Raw genomic sequence first — 18,444 nt, 5'->3', positions numbered from 1 at the left:
AGAAGTATATACACTTACACAAACTATTTCCCATATTACATATCTTTCAACTACTATTTTGTGCTTAGGACATTCACGCGCAGGATGTGGGGAAGTCTGAATAATAATGGACATGTGCTGATGTGCCTTGACTCTGACCAAGGTAACCGAGCTTCCTCCACCACCACAGCCTCCCCTCCCTTCCCCCCGATCCACTAGGAACATCTGTTATATGTCTCAGGTTGTCCTTTGACACTCTGCTTACCTTTGTTCTGCCAATTACACATTCTGATCTCTCAATGGCCACTATCAGCGCCCTTCTTAGCCATGATCACCACCATTTCCATCCCCTTTGTTTTTTTGTCCATGCCATCATTGTCAATTACCAACTCACCTTGCAGTATAAATATCATCTTATATTCTATTCTCTTCAGCTCTGATGAAGGGTCATCCAGACTCAAAACATTAGCTCTATTTTCTCTCCACAGAAACTGTCAGACCCGCTGAGATTTTCCAGCATTTTCCGCTTTTGTTTCAGATTCCAGCATCCGTAATATTTTGTCTTTATCTTGGTGTTTAACTCACTGCTACTTCTCTTCCAGGAATATCTATCCTGAAGAAGTACTGTTCTTCTCTCTGACACGATTTCCATTTGTCTCTTTCATCCTGTGCACCGTCACTGCTTTCCGTTTCCATCCTAGTGTTTGACAAAGTTTTAACCAAAACTCGCTTTCACAGCTATATTGTCTACCTCAGCAACTGTCCCCATCTCTGATTTACTCCACGTCGATCCCACCCCTCATGCTTCAAATCCACCCAGGATTTACAGGACAACAACGCTCCTCGGGAACTGCTGTTCTCGCCGCAACATGAGATCCACGCTCTGTGCCATGCACTGCCATATGCACACTCTCGATATCTCTCTCCAGCAGCACTGACTCACTCCATCTCAAAGCTTATCCCCAGTTTCATTTCATTCTTCGTCTCATCTGATGCCTCAACAAAAAATTCTTCCTTTCAGTTGTTAAGAAGCATAAGCTCCAACAACTCAAAGGGGATTTTCACAGTAACTTCATTGCAGTGTTAATGTAAGCCTACTCATAACATTAATAAATAAACTTAAACTCATCCAGGACTCTCCTCCCCTTCCTGCCCCTGACTCCATCCCTCTGAACCCCGGCCTTTGCAACGTATTCACCAACCCTCTGACCTTCGCCTCTCAACAAATGATTTGGCTTTGTACCCTTATGTCCTCACCTCCATGAATTTCAGACTCAACGCAATGCTGAGCTCTTCCTTTGCCGCCTTCGTCTCCATGCTCTCTTTGGGTAGAAGTGCTCCCCCGTTCAACAGATCCTTTCACTCACCTCCAGCATTCTCCCTCTATCAGGACCCTCTCTCCAGCCTCTTATCTGCTCCTGATCTTTTCATTGACAACTGTAGGCATGACATTGGCTGTCTCAATTTCTCTGCTACTCTTACCTGACTCCTTCTGAACTTGCACTTTGCTCTCTCAGGTCCAACCCTCGCTTTGTCATCAAACCCGCTGACAAGTCCCCCTTGTCCAGTCCCTTCTCACCTGTTGCTGTCTGGCATACTGACCTCTACCTCGCAGAGGCTGAACACCAATTCTCAGACGCTTCCTCCTACCCTCCCTTGGACCATGACCCTAGCACCAAACATGAAGTCACTATTTCCAGAACTGTCACTGACCTCATCTCCTCCGGAGATCTTCACTCCACAGCTTCCAACCTCCTGGTCTCCCAACCCCAGACAGCCCACTTCTACCTCCTTCCCAAAATCCAGAAATAGGACTGCCCTGGTCGGCCCATCGGACGGGATTTTACAACCTCGCTCATCCGGAAACCGTAAAATCCCGCCCGAGGTCAACAGACCTTTCCATGCTCCACCCCTCGCCTGCTCCAATTCCCATGGTGGACTGGACGGTAAAATTCCGGCCATCGTATCAGCCAGTTCCTGCCCCACTGAACTCATTTCTTCCTATCTTGATTCCATCCTCCCTCCTCTTGTCCAGTTCCTTCCCACCTACACCCACAAATTCTCTAGTGCCTTATGTCATATCAACAACTTCCAAAGGTCCAAACCACCTCCTCCTTACCATGTCCACTCCCTCTGCACCTCCATTCCCCACTGGGATGGCCCGAGAGCTCTCTGCTCCTTTCTCGAGTGGAGATCTGAACAATCTCCATCCACCACTCCTCCGTCTGGCTGAACTGGTTCTCTCACTCAACAATTTCTCCTTTAACTTGTCTCACTTCCTCCAGATAAAAGGTGTGGCTATGGGCACCCGCATGGGTCCCAGTTATGCCTGTCTCTCTATGGGATTTGTGGAACGTTCCCTGTTCCAGTCCTACTCCAGCCCCCTCCCACAACTCCTTTAAACGGTACATCAACAAATATTTTGGTGCCACTTCATGCTCCCATCTGGACCTGGACAAAAATTTGGTCCGTAAGCAGGACCCAGACCTTCCTGTCGCTTGCCATTTCAACACATCATCCTGTTCTCCTGTCCACATGTCCATCCTTGGCCTGTTGCACTGTTCCAGTGAAGCCCAATCCAAACTGGCGGAATAGCATCTCATCTTCCGATTAGGCACTTTCCAGCCTCTGGACTCAGCTTTGAGTTCAACAACTTCAGTGCATGAACTCTCTCATCCACATTCCACCCCTTCCATTTAATTTATTTTATCTTATTTATTTATTCTTTTCATTTCTGCCATTGTTTCATTTTTCCACCTTGTTTTAAAATCTCGCTTTCCAGTTTTTTTCCCCCACCAGGGTCTCCATTCTCCCTAATCCACTCAGGTCACCTGTTACATGTCTCAGGTTATCCTTTGACACTCTGCTTACCTTTATTCTGCCATTTACACATTCTGATCTCTTAATGGCCACTGTCAGCGCCCTTCTTAGCCATGATCACCAACATTTACATTCTCTTTGTCTTTTTGTCTATGACATATTTGTTAATTCACCCCCCTACCCTCACCCTAACAGTATAAATATCATCTTATATTCGATTGTCTTCAGTTCTGACAAAGGGTCCTCCAGATGTGAAACATTGGTTCCATTTTCTCTCCACAGATGCGGTCAGAACTGCTGACTGTCCCAAAGGACCAAGGTGGGCCTTTTAACCAGAATTCAGCAGCCCATGGCTACCTCTGATGTGTCTATACCCCTTCCCGAAAAGGGATATCTCCCCACATTTAGGGAATTCCAGCCCTGCCAGCGTGACATCACACTGGCGGGGTTTAGACAAAACTTGCATTTACTAAAGCTCTTCCCATAAGAGGCCTAAACTTTAGGCGAGGGGGGAGAAAGAGGGTCATGCCCAGACGGTACCCTGGCAGTGTACATACACTTACCCCTGGCCTGGCAATGCTGGGGAACTTCCTTTGTGAAGGTTGGGGGGTCAGGGTGGGTCCCTGTGGGTGCAGGGGGACTTTCCCGTGTCCATGAAGGGTGTCCCATGCCCATGGGGTGTTTGTGTTTTCATTACCTTTTTAAAATCAGGACGCTCTTTATAAAAGGTGGCCCGATCTTTCAAAAACCGGAATTGCTGGCAGGGCAGGGCAGGCTGAAACACAACTGCCCTCCCCCCTCCCCCCCCCCACTCTGGCATGTGACATCATGGGCCCACCCTTTCCACCTTTTTCTCAGAGTTTAAAAATATGGCGGGAAAGCTGGCAAGGCAGCACGCGGGCTGCCCTCTGTCAGACAAAACTTTGAAAAAGAAAATCTGAAAATTCCATCCTGTATCTCATATGAGATAGCACCATTCCTTTTGCAATACGTCTTCTCACAACACTATTTGTAAACTGGTTAAATTTGAATAAGAAACACGTAAAACCAATGCAACTGATTTCTTGATCATTACTCTGGGAAAAAATGGATCATTCACAGGTCAGCAATTGTAACGAGTGGGGAGCTATAGGGATTCAGTGCCGGGCCTCAACTATTTACAATCTGATGGCCTGCATGAAGGGATTGCGTCTATCATAGTCAGATTTACTGGTGACATGAAAGTAGATAGGAAATCAAGCTGTGAGGAGGATGGAACAAGTCTGCAAAGGCATATGAACAGGTTGAGTTAGTGGGCCAAACATTGGCAGATGGAGTATAATGTGGGGAAATCAGAGATTGTCCACTTTGGTATATATAATAAATGAGCAGAACATTATCTAAATGGAGAGAGATTGCTGTGGTTCAGAGAGACCTGGGTGTCCTGATGCATGAATCATAAAAGGTTATCATGTAGGTACAACATGTAATTGAGAAGGCAAATGGAATGCCGGCTTTTATGGCAAAAGGACAGAATATTAAAGTACAGACTCTTTCTGCAATGATACAGGCCATTAGTGAGACTGCACCGGGAGTGAGGAAGCATATACTTGGCAAATCAGAGATGGTTGACTGGGTTGGTCGCTGTGATGAGGGGGTTGCATTGTGAGGAAAGGCTGAGATTCTACTTGCTGGCTTTGGAATGAGAGATGAACTTATTGAAACAAGATTTTGAGGAGGTTTGACAGCGCAGATACTGACAGGATATTTCCCCTCCTGGGGAAACAAGGGGGCACCTTTTCAGAATAAGGGGTCTCCTATTTACGATGGAGATGAAGAGCAATTTCTTCTCTGAGAGGGTCATTTATCTTTAGAATTCTCTATCCCAGAGAGCTGTGGGGGCTGAATCATTGAATATATTCAAGGTTGAGTTAGACAGACTTTTGATCGACAAGGCGGTCAAGAGATAACCCTTGATCCCGTCATAATGAGGTCAGGCAGGGAGATAGAATTGAGGCCACATTCAGATCTGGCATGATCTTATTGAATGACGACAGGCTTGAGGGGCTGAATGGCCTGCTCCTGCTTTTATATCTTCTGCTCTCCGAAAAAAAAAGTCTATGGGTGTGATCTCATCGGTCGCTCATGCCACGCTCCCGCTGCAGCGAGGTCGGAGAATTTGGCGCCCGGCCAAATCTCCATTCACTGCAAAGGGATGGGAAATTCCCACCTGTGTGAGCGATGGTAACATTCCGGCCTATTTCTTCAGGTAAAAAAGGGGCTAGAGATCCTTTAACTGCACCTGGATTTCTGTGTCCTCGCCAGGAGTGTTGTTGCAGTGTTGGGGGAGGAGGGGGGGGCCAGAGATCAGGATGAGAGAGCTGCAACTCCAAATTTAATAGATACAGAAGCAGTGTTGAATTAAGAAGTGATAGGAGGCTTTACCTCCCCTATTTCATTCAGCAATATCAGTGGAAGGCAGAACACCTCGAGGAATATTGATCGGTTCAATCAGAATGTCTGAGAAACTGGCCAGCAAGGTTGTAATGACTTTAATCAGGCCATTGTTGGTCTATTGGAATACAAACTCTCTGATTAAGGGGCCAATTGATGGGCCAAATCGGGGAGATTTTACTTTGTATTTAACTGGGAGTGTCAGTTTCTTTGGGACTCCCAAAGATAGACTGCTGACTGACAGCACTCTGGATTCTGCTGTTGGAATTGGAAATAAAGGGATTCTGGTGAAGGAACTTCTGCCTCCATGAATTTATTACAAAGGCAAAGAGGACCAAAAACTGGGAAGCTGGGATAGTTTAACAACTTTCTTAATTTGGGACTCCGATTGCTAGCTAAGAGCCCAGCTGCATTCTCTTTGAATGACCAACTACACATCTACATCCTAAACCACAGCTGGCTGTCCGGCAGGGCTTTTTTTGTTCTTCCACACAAGTAGAAAAATATAACATGCAGTGTTTTTTTAAAATATATTCAGGCTTGATGCAGATTGCCTAAAGTCTCCACTTCCCAAGTGCCTCACGCAATTCTTAACAGTCGCATCTGAATCAGAGCTACCGATAGCAATCTCATCACTTGGCAGATGTGCTGGATGGGTAGTGGCATGTGTAAACAGATGTCAGATTCAATCATCACCACAGCCAAGGACCTAGACTTTCACAGGCTGTGTCAGCGACCAAAGCAGAGTCCTATAAATATGCAATGGGTCAAACATCTGAACAGCCATAGCAATTGTAAATTAATAAATTCCACAGCAAACTGCTTCTAGCTGCAGACAGTGACATAAGAGAACTGGGAAACCTTCAGTAGACATTGACTGAATGCTCCATATTGGCAGGGCACAGACTTTGCTGTAACTCACTACTCCAAAGATCACTTAGGGTCAACCCACCTTCTTTTTCTTCCTGAGGAGAACTTTGACACCATCCACTGACACCATTATATTCACTTTCTTTTTCTTGATGTTCTTGGCTTTGAATTCATACTGAAATGAAAAGGGACGGAAGAGCCATATTAATAAGTGACGCCATCCTTAGACAACAGGAAAAACATGGTAAATGTTATTTTCCTCGTTTCCCTCGAAGGTTCACACAATTCTGCCGTCACCCCATTCCCTCCTCACATTCCTCCTCCCCTTCAAACTACAAACAACAGTGGTATAGTATATTCTGGAGTGCTGGTGGATCACAAGATTTTACTCACTACAGTGCCATTGGGCAAAGATATTTGCTCCATAGGAGGAGGAATTTAGACTGGGTCACAAGAACTGGTTTACAATAGGCAGCTTGCAACCAACGTTGCCACCTCGTAACAGGGAACTGAGCTTTTGGTGCACTACACAAGACAGACTGCTGTGGGTCAGTAAGCAGTAAGGGAATCAAAGGTCATGGGGATGAGTTTGGAAAGTGGAGTTGAGGATTATCACATCAACCCAGTCATGATCTCATTGAATGGCACAGCAAACTCGATGGGCCCAATGGCCTACTTCTGCTCCTATGTCTTATGGTCTGAGGGCCTTATGGGTCAAGAAGATGGTTCATCACCACTTTCTCATGAAATATTAGGTGTGGGAGGCACGATGGTGCAGTGATTAGAACTGCTGCCTCACAGCGCCAGGGATATGGGTTCAATTCCAGCCTTGGGTAACGGTCTGTGTGGAGTTTGCATATTCTCCCCCTTGTCTGCATGGGTTTCCTCTGGTTGCCTCCCACAGTCCAAAGATCAGGGCCAGATTCTCCCATCCCGCTACACTAATTTTTTAGGGCAAGGGGAATCCGGCAGCGGCCGACTTGTGGAATTTGCGCAAGCTTTCGTGCCCCGGTTGCGTCTCCCAGCGGCGGATTTCCGGTGGAGTCTGCTCCACACTGGACATTGGCGGGGAGACGCACAGACCATTAAAATGGTCATTTCAATACAATTTGAATATCATTAGCGGGCCCGGGACTGAAGTCTCCGGCCCACTAGCGTCTCCCACCTTCCCCTCCCAGCTCGCCAGAGTATTTCACTCCAGCGGGGATTACACGAGCTCTCCATTAATGGTATACAGTAGGCAGCTTGCCTACTGGAGTGAAGGGAGGCGGGGGGCAAATCAGGGCCTCCCTAGAGGGGCAGGCGGGGGGTGTACCCTGGCCATTGGCACCCTGGCAGTGCCAGCTTGGGCCCCCAGGCACTGCCCAAGGGACAAAATGCCAATGCCCAGGGGACACCCTGGTACTGCGCCCATGTCCGATGAACAAGCCAAGGGGGTGGGGCAAATGGGGCCGGGAATTGATGGGGCAGGGGGGTCCTGCTGCCACTCTACATAGGGATAGGTGGGGGGAGGAGGCAGGTCTTTGACTGGGGCGGTCAGTCTGCTGAGGGGGGTCAGCACTGTGGGCCAGGAGGGGAGGTTCGAGGCTGGGCCCAGGAATGGTCGGGGAGCCAGCAATCAGGCCATGGGGGAGAGGGTTGGGGGGGGGGGGGGGGGGGGGGGGGTAGCCGTGTTGCAGGAGTCGAGGGCTGGTCAGTGATCGAGCTGGTCAGCAATTGGAAGGCCATCAGTGTGGGGCATGCACCGATCTCGGCATTGACAGATGGGCGCATGCGCAGTAGCCCGCTCAGCACCCTGATTTCAGCCTCTCCAGTGGGGCTAGGCCCCACCCCCTGAAATTTAATGATATTCACGCTGGTGGCTCCAACAGCGCACAGAGTGTGGGAGATTCTTCTCTGAATTCCCACTGGAAAAAAAGTGCGAATTGCTCCAGTTTTCACGTAAATTTAACACACAGAATTTTTTGGGAGAATTCCGCCCCAGGTTAGTAGGATTGGCCATGGTAAATTGCCCCTTAGTTGTCCCACTTTATGTAGGTTAGATGGATTAGGGGTTATAGGGATCGGGCGGGTAAGATGCTGAGTCGGTGCAAACTTGAAGGGCGAGCGGACTCCAGCTGCAGTGCAGGGATTCTATATGTTGGCTTGTGCCCATCCCATGAAAGAATTGAAAACATGTAAAAGACTATTTGTAGTATGTCCAAATTAGTATTTATATCAAGGCACAATTTGGAGTATGCATCCAGATGATCATTTAACTCTTTCCTTGTGAAAGACAAAAGGCAGCAACTTTTATTGTTGCTGCATACAACAGCGGTGTGTCATGGTACAGGATAGAACCGCAGATGGGGAATGGTTTTGCACTATTGTAGTAGCTTTCTCAGAGGTTAGTAAAGCTTCTGTAGCAATAAACAAAGTAAATATTAATAACAGATATTAATAGCAGGCCTTGCCTGCAATGCCTGAGTGAGTTAATCCAGTGATTAGCCGACCCATACCATTAACGTCTCAGGTTCTATTCCAATTTCTGTTCCAACAATGAGGATGTCATGATTGGGCTGAGTGCTGTTGAACTAGCAAGGGCTTGACTAACCAGCATTCCTGCTTCTGTTCTCTATACTTTAACCCTTGCCAAAAGTGGCTACAACCAAATATTCAAATAAATTGGTGGATAGCCATGTCCACGGTGGCACAGTGGTTAGCACTGTTGCCTCTCAGTGCCAGGCACCCGGGTTCGCTTCCGGCCTTGGGTCACTGTCTGTGTGGAGTTTGCACATTCTCCCCGTGTCTGCGTGGGTTTCCTCCGGGTGCTCCGGTTTCCTCCCACACTCCAAAGATGTGCGGGTTAGGTTGATTGGCCATGATAAATTGCTCCTTAGTGTCAAAGGGATGAGCAGGGTAAATATGAGGGATTATGGGAATAGGGCCTGTGTGGGCTGGTGCAGACTCAATGGGCCGAATGGCCTCCTTCTGCACTGTAGTTTCTATGATTCTATGAGCAGAAGCAACCAGTATAAAGTTATCAGTGTCAGTCAGCAGGAGCAAAGTCCTTATAATTGGACAGTGTGTGAATGGTTACAATGGCAGAAGCAACAACTTCCCCTTATGAGCAGCTTTAGTGCTCAAAAAAAAAAATTTCAGTGCTTCACGTGCATTCCTGTCTCATTAGCAAGGCATCTTTGACAACCGCCTGAGTATTCAACTGTTGGAGATGGGCCATCATGACAAATTGTTTGATCAAAGGGACCCTGACTAAGTTAGCTTCCAGGCATGAGCTAAACAAATCACCTTTGGAATGCATGGACAATGTCCTTTTTTTAAATTTTCCTGCAAGTTGGAGAAAGGGGGTCACATGACAAGCCAACCCTTTGTGTGTTTTAAGTAAATGATTTCTCAGCAGAACTGAAGACAATCAGCTTGGCGAGAAGATCAAAGTGGGGTCCATCCTGCCTCCCTTTCTCTCCAACCCACCGGATACATTTCGAACCCTGTTTGCTGACTGTTACCATCCAGGGACTATTGCTTCTTTTATGATCACAGTGTGTAAATGATTAAGCACTCACTGAATGGGCAGGAATGCGCTTTTCAACGAAGATGCCTGTTGCGGTCAGACGAGGAAAGGATAAAGAGAGGAGCCATTCGACTCTGCCTCACCTGGTCCAATATGGGCAAGGTGTGCAGCAGAGATGGAAACAAGCTGTCAGTCCCAGAGGTTGAATTTGGGAGGCCAGCAATAAGAGAGTTGAAAACGTTGCAACCAATAGAAAAAAATAAGGTCATAAAGCACCAGTCTGAAGGGACAGGTTCAGAAGTATCGGCAAGTACATGTGGCACGGTGGTTAGCACCGCTGCCTCACAGTGCCAGGGACCTGGGTTCGATTTCCGGCCTTGGTTCATAGTTTGTGCCGAGTTTGCACATTCTCCCCGTGTCTGTGTGGGTTTCCTCCGGGTGCTCCGGTTTCCTCCCACAGTCCAAACTGTGCTGCTTAGGTGCATTGTTCCATGCTAACTTCTCCCTTAGTGTACTTGAACAGGCGCCAGAATGTGGCAACTAGGTGATTTTCACAGTAACTTCATTGCAATGTTAATGTAAGCTTACTTGTGACACTAATAAATAAACAAACTTATTTCATAAATACTGACCAGTTAGGGCTAAGTTGCAAGTATTAGCCGGTAGGAAGGGAAGTTTTAAGTGTCCACAAATAATGGCCAGTATAGCAGTGCTTCAAAGTGCCAGGTATCATGGGCAAAGCTTAAATATTGGCTATTTTTAAGCGATGCTAAATGTGAATATGCTTGAACTGCCACAGGCACTTATACGACACTGTCACTGGGGTGAATCTGATGATACAATGACTGCATTAATATCACATGCCCTTGTAACCAAAAGTGCACTCGGTGTTTCAGTCTTAATATATTCTCAAGAATACAGGGAATAAAAATTCATTACAAATGAAAAAGCATATTTCCTTCAGCATTATTTAACCCTGAAGATTGAGATTGTAAAGTAGCACCTACGATTCCTCAACTGATTAACCGCATTCCATTAATCCTGTAGCCTTGCAGACGTCAATATGCTAAGTCGCACCAGTCTGACACAAATTAGTTCATTCAGGCTCGAAAATGAGTTCATTCAGGTGAGCAAATGTTGACAAATGTATTTCCTCTCTTTGGTTTGCAGCTTCCCGAACCCTCCACTCCCAGGGCTGAATCATTTGTATTCTTAAATGAGTTAACAACATATCCAACATAAGTAAACAATTGCAGAAAAGTGAATAAATTATATCATTTCTGCACTTCCTCATTAACCAGAAACTGGGAATGTCAGTCCAGTCATGCCACTGAAGCTTAATCTTTAGCAAAAGCTAAGTTTAGTCTAAGTTGTTGAGATCAATGGGCAGACATCTGGAAACCCAAGAATAAAGCTGTGCTGTGACTTTCTATGTTCTATGTTCTATGTTCTAAAGCAACCATTTAAGGATATTCTGTTCATAGCAGGAATAGTGACAAAGGCTCTTAAAGTACCCGTTCTTTAAAAGAATATTGAACATCCTGCCAATTTACTCTGATTATTTAGTCAAATTGTTTTGAAACTTTCTGCTGTCACCATTACATTCAATTTCTCTTATTCTGTCATGGGATTTGGGAGTCGCTTGCTCGGCCAGCATTTATTGTCCATCCCCAATTGTCCTTGAGAAGGTGGTGGTGTGCTGCCTTCTTGAACTGTGGCAGTCCATCTGGCATAGGTACATCCACAATGCCTGTCACGGAGTTCCAGCATTTGTACCCAGCAACAGTGAGGAAGCAGTGATATAGTTCCATGTCAGAATGCGACCTGGAGAGGAACTTGCAAGTAGTAGTGTTCCGATGTGTCTGTTGCCATTGTTCTTTCACGTGATAGAGAGCCAGAATTTGGAAGATGTTGCAAAAGGAGCCTTGGTAAGTTGCTGCCGTGCATCTTGAAGATTTTACACAATGTTGCTATTGGTTTTTTTAAATTCATTCGTGGGACATAGGCATCATTGCCCTTGGAGGGCAGTTAAGAACCACATAAGCCACATTGCTGTGGCTCTGGAGTTCCATTTAGGCCAGACCAGGTAAGGACGGCAGATTTCCTGCCCTAAAGGACACTAGTGAACCAGATTGACTTTTCCGACAAATTGACAATGGTTTCATGGTCATCGGTAGATTCTTAATTCCAGGTTTTTTTTATTGAATTCAAATTCCACCACCTGCTGTGGCGGGATTCAAACCTGGGTCCTCGGAACATTATCGCTAGACTATTAATCCCGAAACTCAGCTAATGCCACTAGGCCATCATCTCCCCTGTGTCTATGGTGGAGGAAGGAGATGGATGTACTCAAGTGGGCTGAATTGTTCTAGATGGTGTCGAGCATTTGTCCAGGTAATTCGAGAGTATTCCATCATACTCCTGACTTGTGCCTTGTTGATGGTAGACAGGTTTTGGACATTCATGAGGTGAGTTACTCATCAGCCTCCCACCCATTGACTCTGTCTACACTTCGCTCTGCCTCAAAAAAGCAGCCAGCATAATTAAGGACCCCATGCACCCCGGACATATTCTATTCTACTTTCTTCCGTTGGTAAAAAAAATACAAGAGGTCACACACCAACCGACTCAAGAACAGCTTCTTCCCTGCTGCAAAAGACTTTTGAATGGATCTACCTCGCATTAAGTTGCCCTTTCTCTATACCCTAGCTATGACTGGAACACTGCATTCTGCACTCTCTCCTTTCCTTCTCTATGTACAGTAGGCTTTGTCTGCATAGCATGCAAGGTACAATACTTTTCACTATACACTAAATCACGTGACTAATAAATCAAATCATCACAAAATTCTCAGCTTCTGACCTGCTCTTGTATCCACAGTATTTATATGACAGGTACAGGAATGTGGGTACAAGTCTATCCGGTCTCCAGGTAACACTACAAGAAGGATTTGTATCGTCTAACTCAGTGGAGAGCAGGAACCAATCTGCAGCAGACTGCGTGTCGGAAATGGATGCACACAGCCAATCTGGATCCATTAGATCCCTGTCAATTATTCAAATTGGGAAGGGGTATTGTTATGAATTATGTATAATTTTAAGTTGAATTTACATATATTTGGGTGTTAAGGAAGATAAAAACGTTTTCAATTTAATTTAGGTTTTGTTTATGAGCCTTGGTGCCTGGGAGTCTGGATTGACTTATAACTAAAGGGTTCCAGGTCTTTTGGGTTTGTTTGTATATAGACATTTTTAATGAGGTATTACAACACCTGAAGTTAAAAAAAAGGATTAAAAGGAGTTGAAAGGTCAGTGATTCTGAAAAGAAATGAAGTAGAAAAGCTTTACCATTGCCGAACCACAGTGATCTAGTGACACAGACACAGAAAAGAGAGGAGTCGAGAAAAGGTACAACAGAAAGAAAGGAGAGGGATTTTAAGCTTTCTGGAAAGCAAAATTATAAGACTAATGGGACAGTAGCTAACTGAATAATCAGCTATCGGACTCAGTAAAGTGAACAGTTTAGCGGAGGTGCTACTGTGTAGTTGAAGAAACGGTGAGTTTAAAGTGCAATTTTGGATGTCTCGAGGAGAGATACGAGTTGGGTGAGAAGCATCAAGTGAATGGTCAGGAATTCACCAGAAGAAAACCGTTTGAAACCGAGCCAGTCCCAATGAGAAGCCTTTGCACCAAGGCAGTGGTGAGCCTTCATTGGTTTATGGGTACGTAAAGATATCGCTGGGGTAACAGAACGGTGCATATTTGAGTTATCTTCTCATGTTTGTATTTAGATCTTCCCAACCATTTTGTCTCGTGTAATACAGTTCACTTTTCTTGTGAAATAAATATGCGACTCTTTGTGTGAAAAGTTCATCAGCAAACTCTTGTGAGTTTGCTCAGTAACTTTCCTCAATGATTTCTGAAAAACAAAAGTTAAGGTCCATCAGCCAGGCTTCACTCTGGGATCTGATCTGTCCAGTATCAGCAGCAGCTGGGATCGTAACAGCATAGGTCCCATTCATCTCAATCCTCCAGTGAGTAGGGCCTAAAGATGCTATGGGTAGCTGTAGTAGAAAATGGAAAGGTTGTTCAAACTCCATAATGCTGATCAAAATTCCTTGCAGCGCAACTCTTCCGTCCCTTTGTGAATCGACAAGGTTACAGAAGGAATATAGCTGCCCTTGCTGATGTTTTTCAAGCAGAGCAGTAACTCATTAGCTCATAGAGACAAGCAGCATCTGTCCTGCACCTGAGGTAAGCAGAGATAAATGGAGCCATCATGACTTAATCTGGATCACACTGACATGGGTTTTGAATAAACTAAGTCCCTAGAGTAGAGCAGGTGCTAAACCGTGTAGCTTTTCTTCACAACATGCCAAACAAATAGATGTTATTTGGGTGCTAATCCCAAGAAAATCTATTCTCTGGCTCATTTCATTGTACAGATCCAATTAGTAACAAATCTATCCGACACTTATGGATTTTTTTGTGCATCTTGGCAGACAGAATCATATATTTTCACGTACACGCTGTCTCTTGGTTTGTTAGTGCAGTTAGAAAAATTGCAGGAGGTATCATTTGGTTTCAATTGAGATGGGGAAGGGAAGGAAAACAGGCCAAAAGGTGTGATTTAGACACCCTTAGAGTTAATAAAAGAGCTTCTCGACAGCAACAACAATCCTTCTGAATGCTGCTGCTTCAAATAGATTGCAGAGTAGCCTTTTTAACAAGTTTGTGTTGCAGTGGAGATGACCAATGTCCCCTTGTTCAATGAACAGAGTTGGACAAAACAATAAAAGCTATGCTTTCTTCAGGGAGGTGACATGAGAAATGGACGTTTAGAACTTCCATTTAGGTTGTGCTTTTGGATTAACACCTTTGCTTCATGTTGTTATTTCCAACTAATTTATTCATATTTTTAGCCTATACATGACCAACCTTATGTGCCATGTTGAAGAGGACTAGGTAACACATCACAAGACGTTAAATCTGTAATGCAGTTGAATATATAGCTGGGGCTTCATAAAATCGTAGAATCCCTACAGTGCAGAAGGAGGCCATTCAGCCCATTGATTCTGCACCAATTCTTTGACACGGTATCTTACCTATGCCCTCTCTGTTGCCCTATTCCCGTAACCCCACATATTTAGCATGGCCAATCCACCTAACCTGCACATCTTCGGACTGTGGGAGGAAACCCACGCAGACACGGGGAGAATGTGCATGGCCGGAATCGAACCCGGGTCCCTGGCGCTGTGACGCAGCAGTGTTAACCACTGTGCCACCATGCCACTCTAAAAGGATACAGCCCCAGAATGCAAAGAGCAATAGTCTATGTATAGAAACCTCTTGGATGGTTGAAAAAAGTGACCACACTCAAAAATCCTGTAACTGCAAAATTTCTTTAAAACAATGCAGGGAAAAACAAGACAACCAGCAGGAAAAGCCCATCTTTAAATCACATTTTAATGCTGCAGGTCACTTAGTTTTGGATGAAAGTCTGCTCCCATGGAATGAATTTCCACCTCCCTTCATGCAGGACTTTTACAATATTTTATGATGCATGTGTGCACAGAAATTCCAAACTCTCTGCCCATTGATTTAACCTGCTTTAACCTATACAGCAGGGAACTATACGAGTAACAGATCAAGAGCTTATTCAAACATCTGGCTGAAGAACCACATACTTCATATCGTTTTTACTTCCAGCAACAGAGGTCTCCATTGTAGAGAAGCTAAACCCCAGTGGGATAATCAACAAGCTGCATCAGGGCAGCACGGTGGCACAGTGGTTAGTGCTGTTGCCTCACAGCGCCAGGGACCCGGGTTCAATTCCGGCCTCGGGTCACTGTCTGTGTGGAGTCTGCACGTTCTCCCCGTGTCTGCGTGGGTTTCCTCCGGGTGCTCCGGTTTCCTCCCACAATGCAAAGATGTATGGGTTAGGTTGATTGGCCGCGCTAAATGGACCTTAGTGTCGGCGGATTAGCAGGGTAAATATGTGGGGCTATGGGAATAGGGACTGGGTGGGATTGTGGTCGGTGCAGACTCGATGGGCCGAATGGCCTCCTTCTGCACTGTAGGGTTTCTATTTGTTTAGCACCTTTAAATGTAGTAAAATTATTTAAGGTGTTTTGAAGCAAAATGTTTCACCGAGTCACAAAAGGTGATATTGGGGCTAATGACCAAACATTTAGCGAGAGGTAGATTTCAAGGTGTGTCTGAAATGGGGTAAGAGAGACAGAGAGCTTTAGGGATGGAATTCCAGAGCTTAGTACCTTGACAGCTGAAGGCACGATGTGGAGATGCCGGCATTGGACTGAGGCAAACACAATAAGAAGTCTCACAACACCAGGTTAAAGTCCAACAGGTTTATTTGGTAGCACAAGCCACTAGCTTTCGGAGCGCTGCTCTTTCGTCAGATAAGTGGGAGTTCTGTTCACAAACGGAGCATATAAAGGCACAAACTCAATTTACAAGATAATGGTTGGAATGCGAGTCTTTACAGGTAATCAAGTCTTAAAGGTACGACAATGTGAGTAGAGAGAGGATTAAGCACAGGTTAAAGAGATGTATATTGTCTCCAGACAGGACAGTTAGTGAGATTTTGCAAGCTCAAGCAAGTCATGGGGGTTACAGATAATGTGATATGAACCCAAGATCCCGGTTGAGGCCGTCCTCATGTGTGCGGAACTTGGCTATCAGTCTCTGCTCAGTGACTGTGTGTCGTGAAGGCCGCCTTGGAGAACGCTTGCCTGAAGATCAGAGGCCGAATGCCCGAGACCGCTGAAGTATTCCCCAACAGGAAGAGAACATTCTTGCCTGGTGACTATCGAGCGGTATTCATTCATCCGTTGTCGTAGCGTCTGCATCGTCTCCCCGATGTACCATGCCTCGGGACATCCTTTCCTGCAGCGTATCAGGTAGACAACATTGGCTGAGTTGCAAGTGTATGTACCGTGTACCTATGCGGCCTTCACGACCCACAACAGTGCAGAGTCGCTGAGCAGAGACTGATAGCCAAGTTCCGCACACATGAGGATGGCCTCAACCGGGATCTTGGGTTCATGTCACACTGTCTGTAACCCCCACAATTTGCCTGGGCTTGCAAAATCTCACTAACTGTCCTGGCTGGAGACAATACACATCTCTTTAACCTGTGCTTAACCATCTCTCCACTCACATTGTCTGTACCTTTAAGACTTGATTACCTGTAAAAGGCTTGCATTCCAACCATTATTTTGTAAATTGAGTTTGTGTCTTTATATGCCCTGTTTGTGAACAGAACTCCCACTCACCTGATGAAGGGGCAGCGCTCTGAAAGCTAGTGGCTTTGGCTACCAAATAAACCTGTTGGACTTTAACCTGGAGCTGAAGGCATCACAGGCAATGGTGGAGAAATTGAAATGGAGGATATCTCACCAATGTCTCTTCTGAGTGTAGCAGTGATGTGGATTGCTTATTCCTCAAACAAATCTCTATATTTCCAGGACAGAATGGGGACATAATTGGAGGAAAGAAAAATACAGTTGAGGGCACAATGGTGGAAGGGGTTTAGAAATGGAGAAAAGAGCATGTGAAGATGTACTCAAAATCACAGAATACTATGGTGCAGAAGAGGCCCTTCAGCCCATCGAGTCCAGACTGGCACATGAAAGGCCCTCCTGGAGGCTTCTTAATTTGAAAAAACAAACTTAATTTACAAGGTTGCTTCCGTAGCTGTTTGCTTCGAGCTTGTCCATAGTACACGTGTAGGTTAGATGGGTTAGCCACGGTAAATGTGTGGGATAGAGCAGGCAGAGGGCCAGGGTAAGATACTCTCTGTCAGTGAGTCAGTGCAGACTTAACAGTCCGAATGGCTCCTTATGCATTGGAGGGATTTTACAATTCTCTGATTTCCAGTTACTTTCATGACCTCTGAATGTCCTAAAGTGCTTTACGATCAGTTAAATGTGCACAGTTGCTTCCAGTCAGTAGACTAGACAGACGTGCAGTGCTCATTCAAAATTCACAAACAGTTCAGATCTCCAAGGCTAAGGTTAGTGTCTCGAGCTCGCGTGTTGCAATGTTGCCAAATTGTTCCTTTGCAACATTCACCTGATTAAAGAAAACACACAATTATGTCCCACTTTCTCATTAAAATCCAGCTACTGCATGGCCCAGTGAATAATGCAAATATCAAAGATTCCATTCATGCGGGCAACATCAGTAACACAGGGAGAGTGAGAAATGCATAGATTATTCAGAATTAGGGCTTTGTAAAAGGGATATATACAGTGGATGGAATGGCTCAGTGGGTACTTCTCTGTCTGAATTAGAAGCTTCGGGTTTGAGTCCCACGCCAGGGCGGCATGGTGGCACAGTTGTTAGCACTGCTGCCTCACAGCTCCAGGGACCCGGGTACAATTCTGCCTTGAGTCACTGTGCGCAGTTTTCATGCTCCCCCCCCCCCCTCCCAACCCAGATGTACAGGTTAGGTGGATTGGCCATGCTAAATTTCCCCTTGGTGTCTCAAGATGGATTAGTTAGATGGATTAGTCATGGCAACTGTGTGGGGTTACAGGTATAGGGTGGGGAAGAGGGCCTGGGCAAGATACTCTGTCAGAGAGTCGGTGCAGGCTTGATGGGCCGAATGGGCTCTTCTTCACTGTAGCGATTCTATGACTTGATAGTCAAGAAAGGGGCATTCATAACACGGCCAAACAGGTTGCGTATCAATCTGGAAATCCTTCCAATACATGCCAACGGCAGACAATAAAAGCAAGAGAGATTTCTTGGCTGGGAATATCCTGGCCCCTACCCGTTCCGAGCGGTGGGTTTTCTGGTAGCAGATAC

The 18,444-nt window shown here is 45.6% G+C and overlaps 1 protein-coding gene across 6 annotated transcripts in view; it reads right to left on the bottom strand.

The window, feature by feature from the left end:
* nos1apa (nitric oxide synthase 1 (neuronal) adaptor protein a) overlaps positions 1 to 18,444 on the bottom strand; it is a 394,570-nt gene that overhangs the window by 228,450 nt on the left and 147,676 nt on the right. For all 6 annotated transcript variants that reach the window (XM_078218123.1, XM_078218124.1, XM_078218126.1 and 3 more), the window contains exon 3: positions 6,185 to 6,277. In XM_078218123.1, coding sequence (XP_078074249.1) covers positions 6,185 to 6,277 — 93 coding nt within the window. The remainder of the gene's footprint in view (positions 1 to 6,184; positions 6,278 to 18,444) is intronic.

This window comes from Mustelus asterias, chromosome 8 (assembly GCF_964213995.1).
Source record: "Mustelus asterias chromosome 8, sMusAst1.hap1.1, whole genome shotgun sequence".
Taxonomy (NCBI): Eukaryota; Metazoa; Chordata; class Chondrichthyes; order Carcharhiniformes; family Triakidae; genus Mustelus; species Mustelus asterias.
The sequence above is the reverse complement of the archived record's forward strand: the minus strand, read 5'-3'. Positions and strand labels throughout refer to the sequence as shown.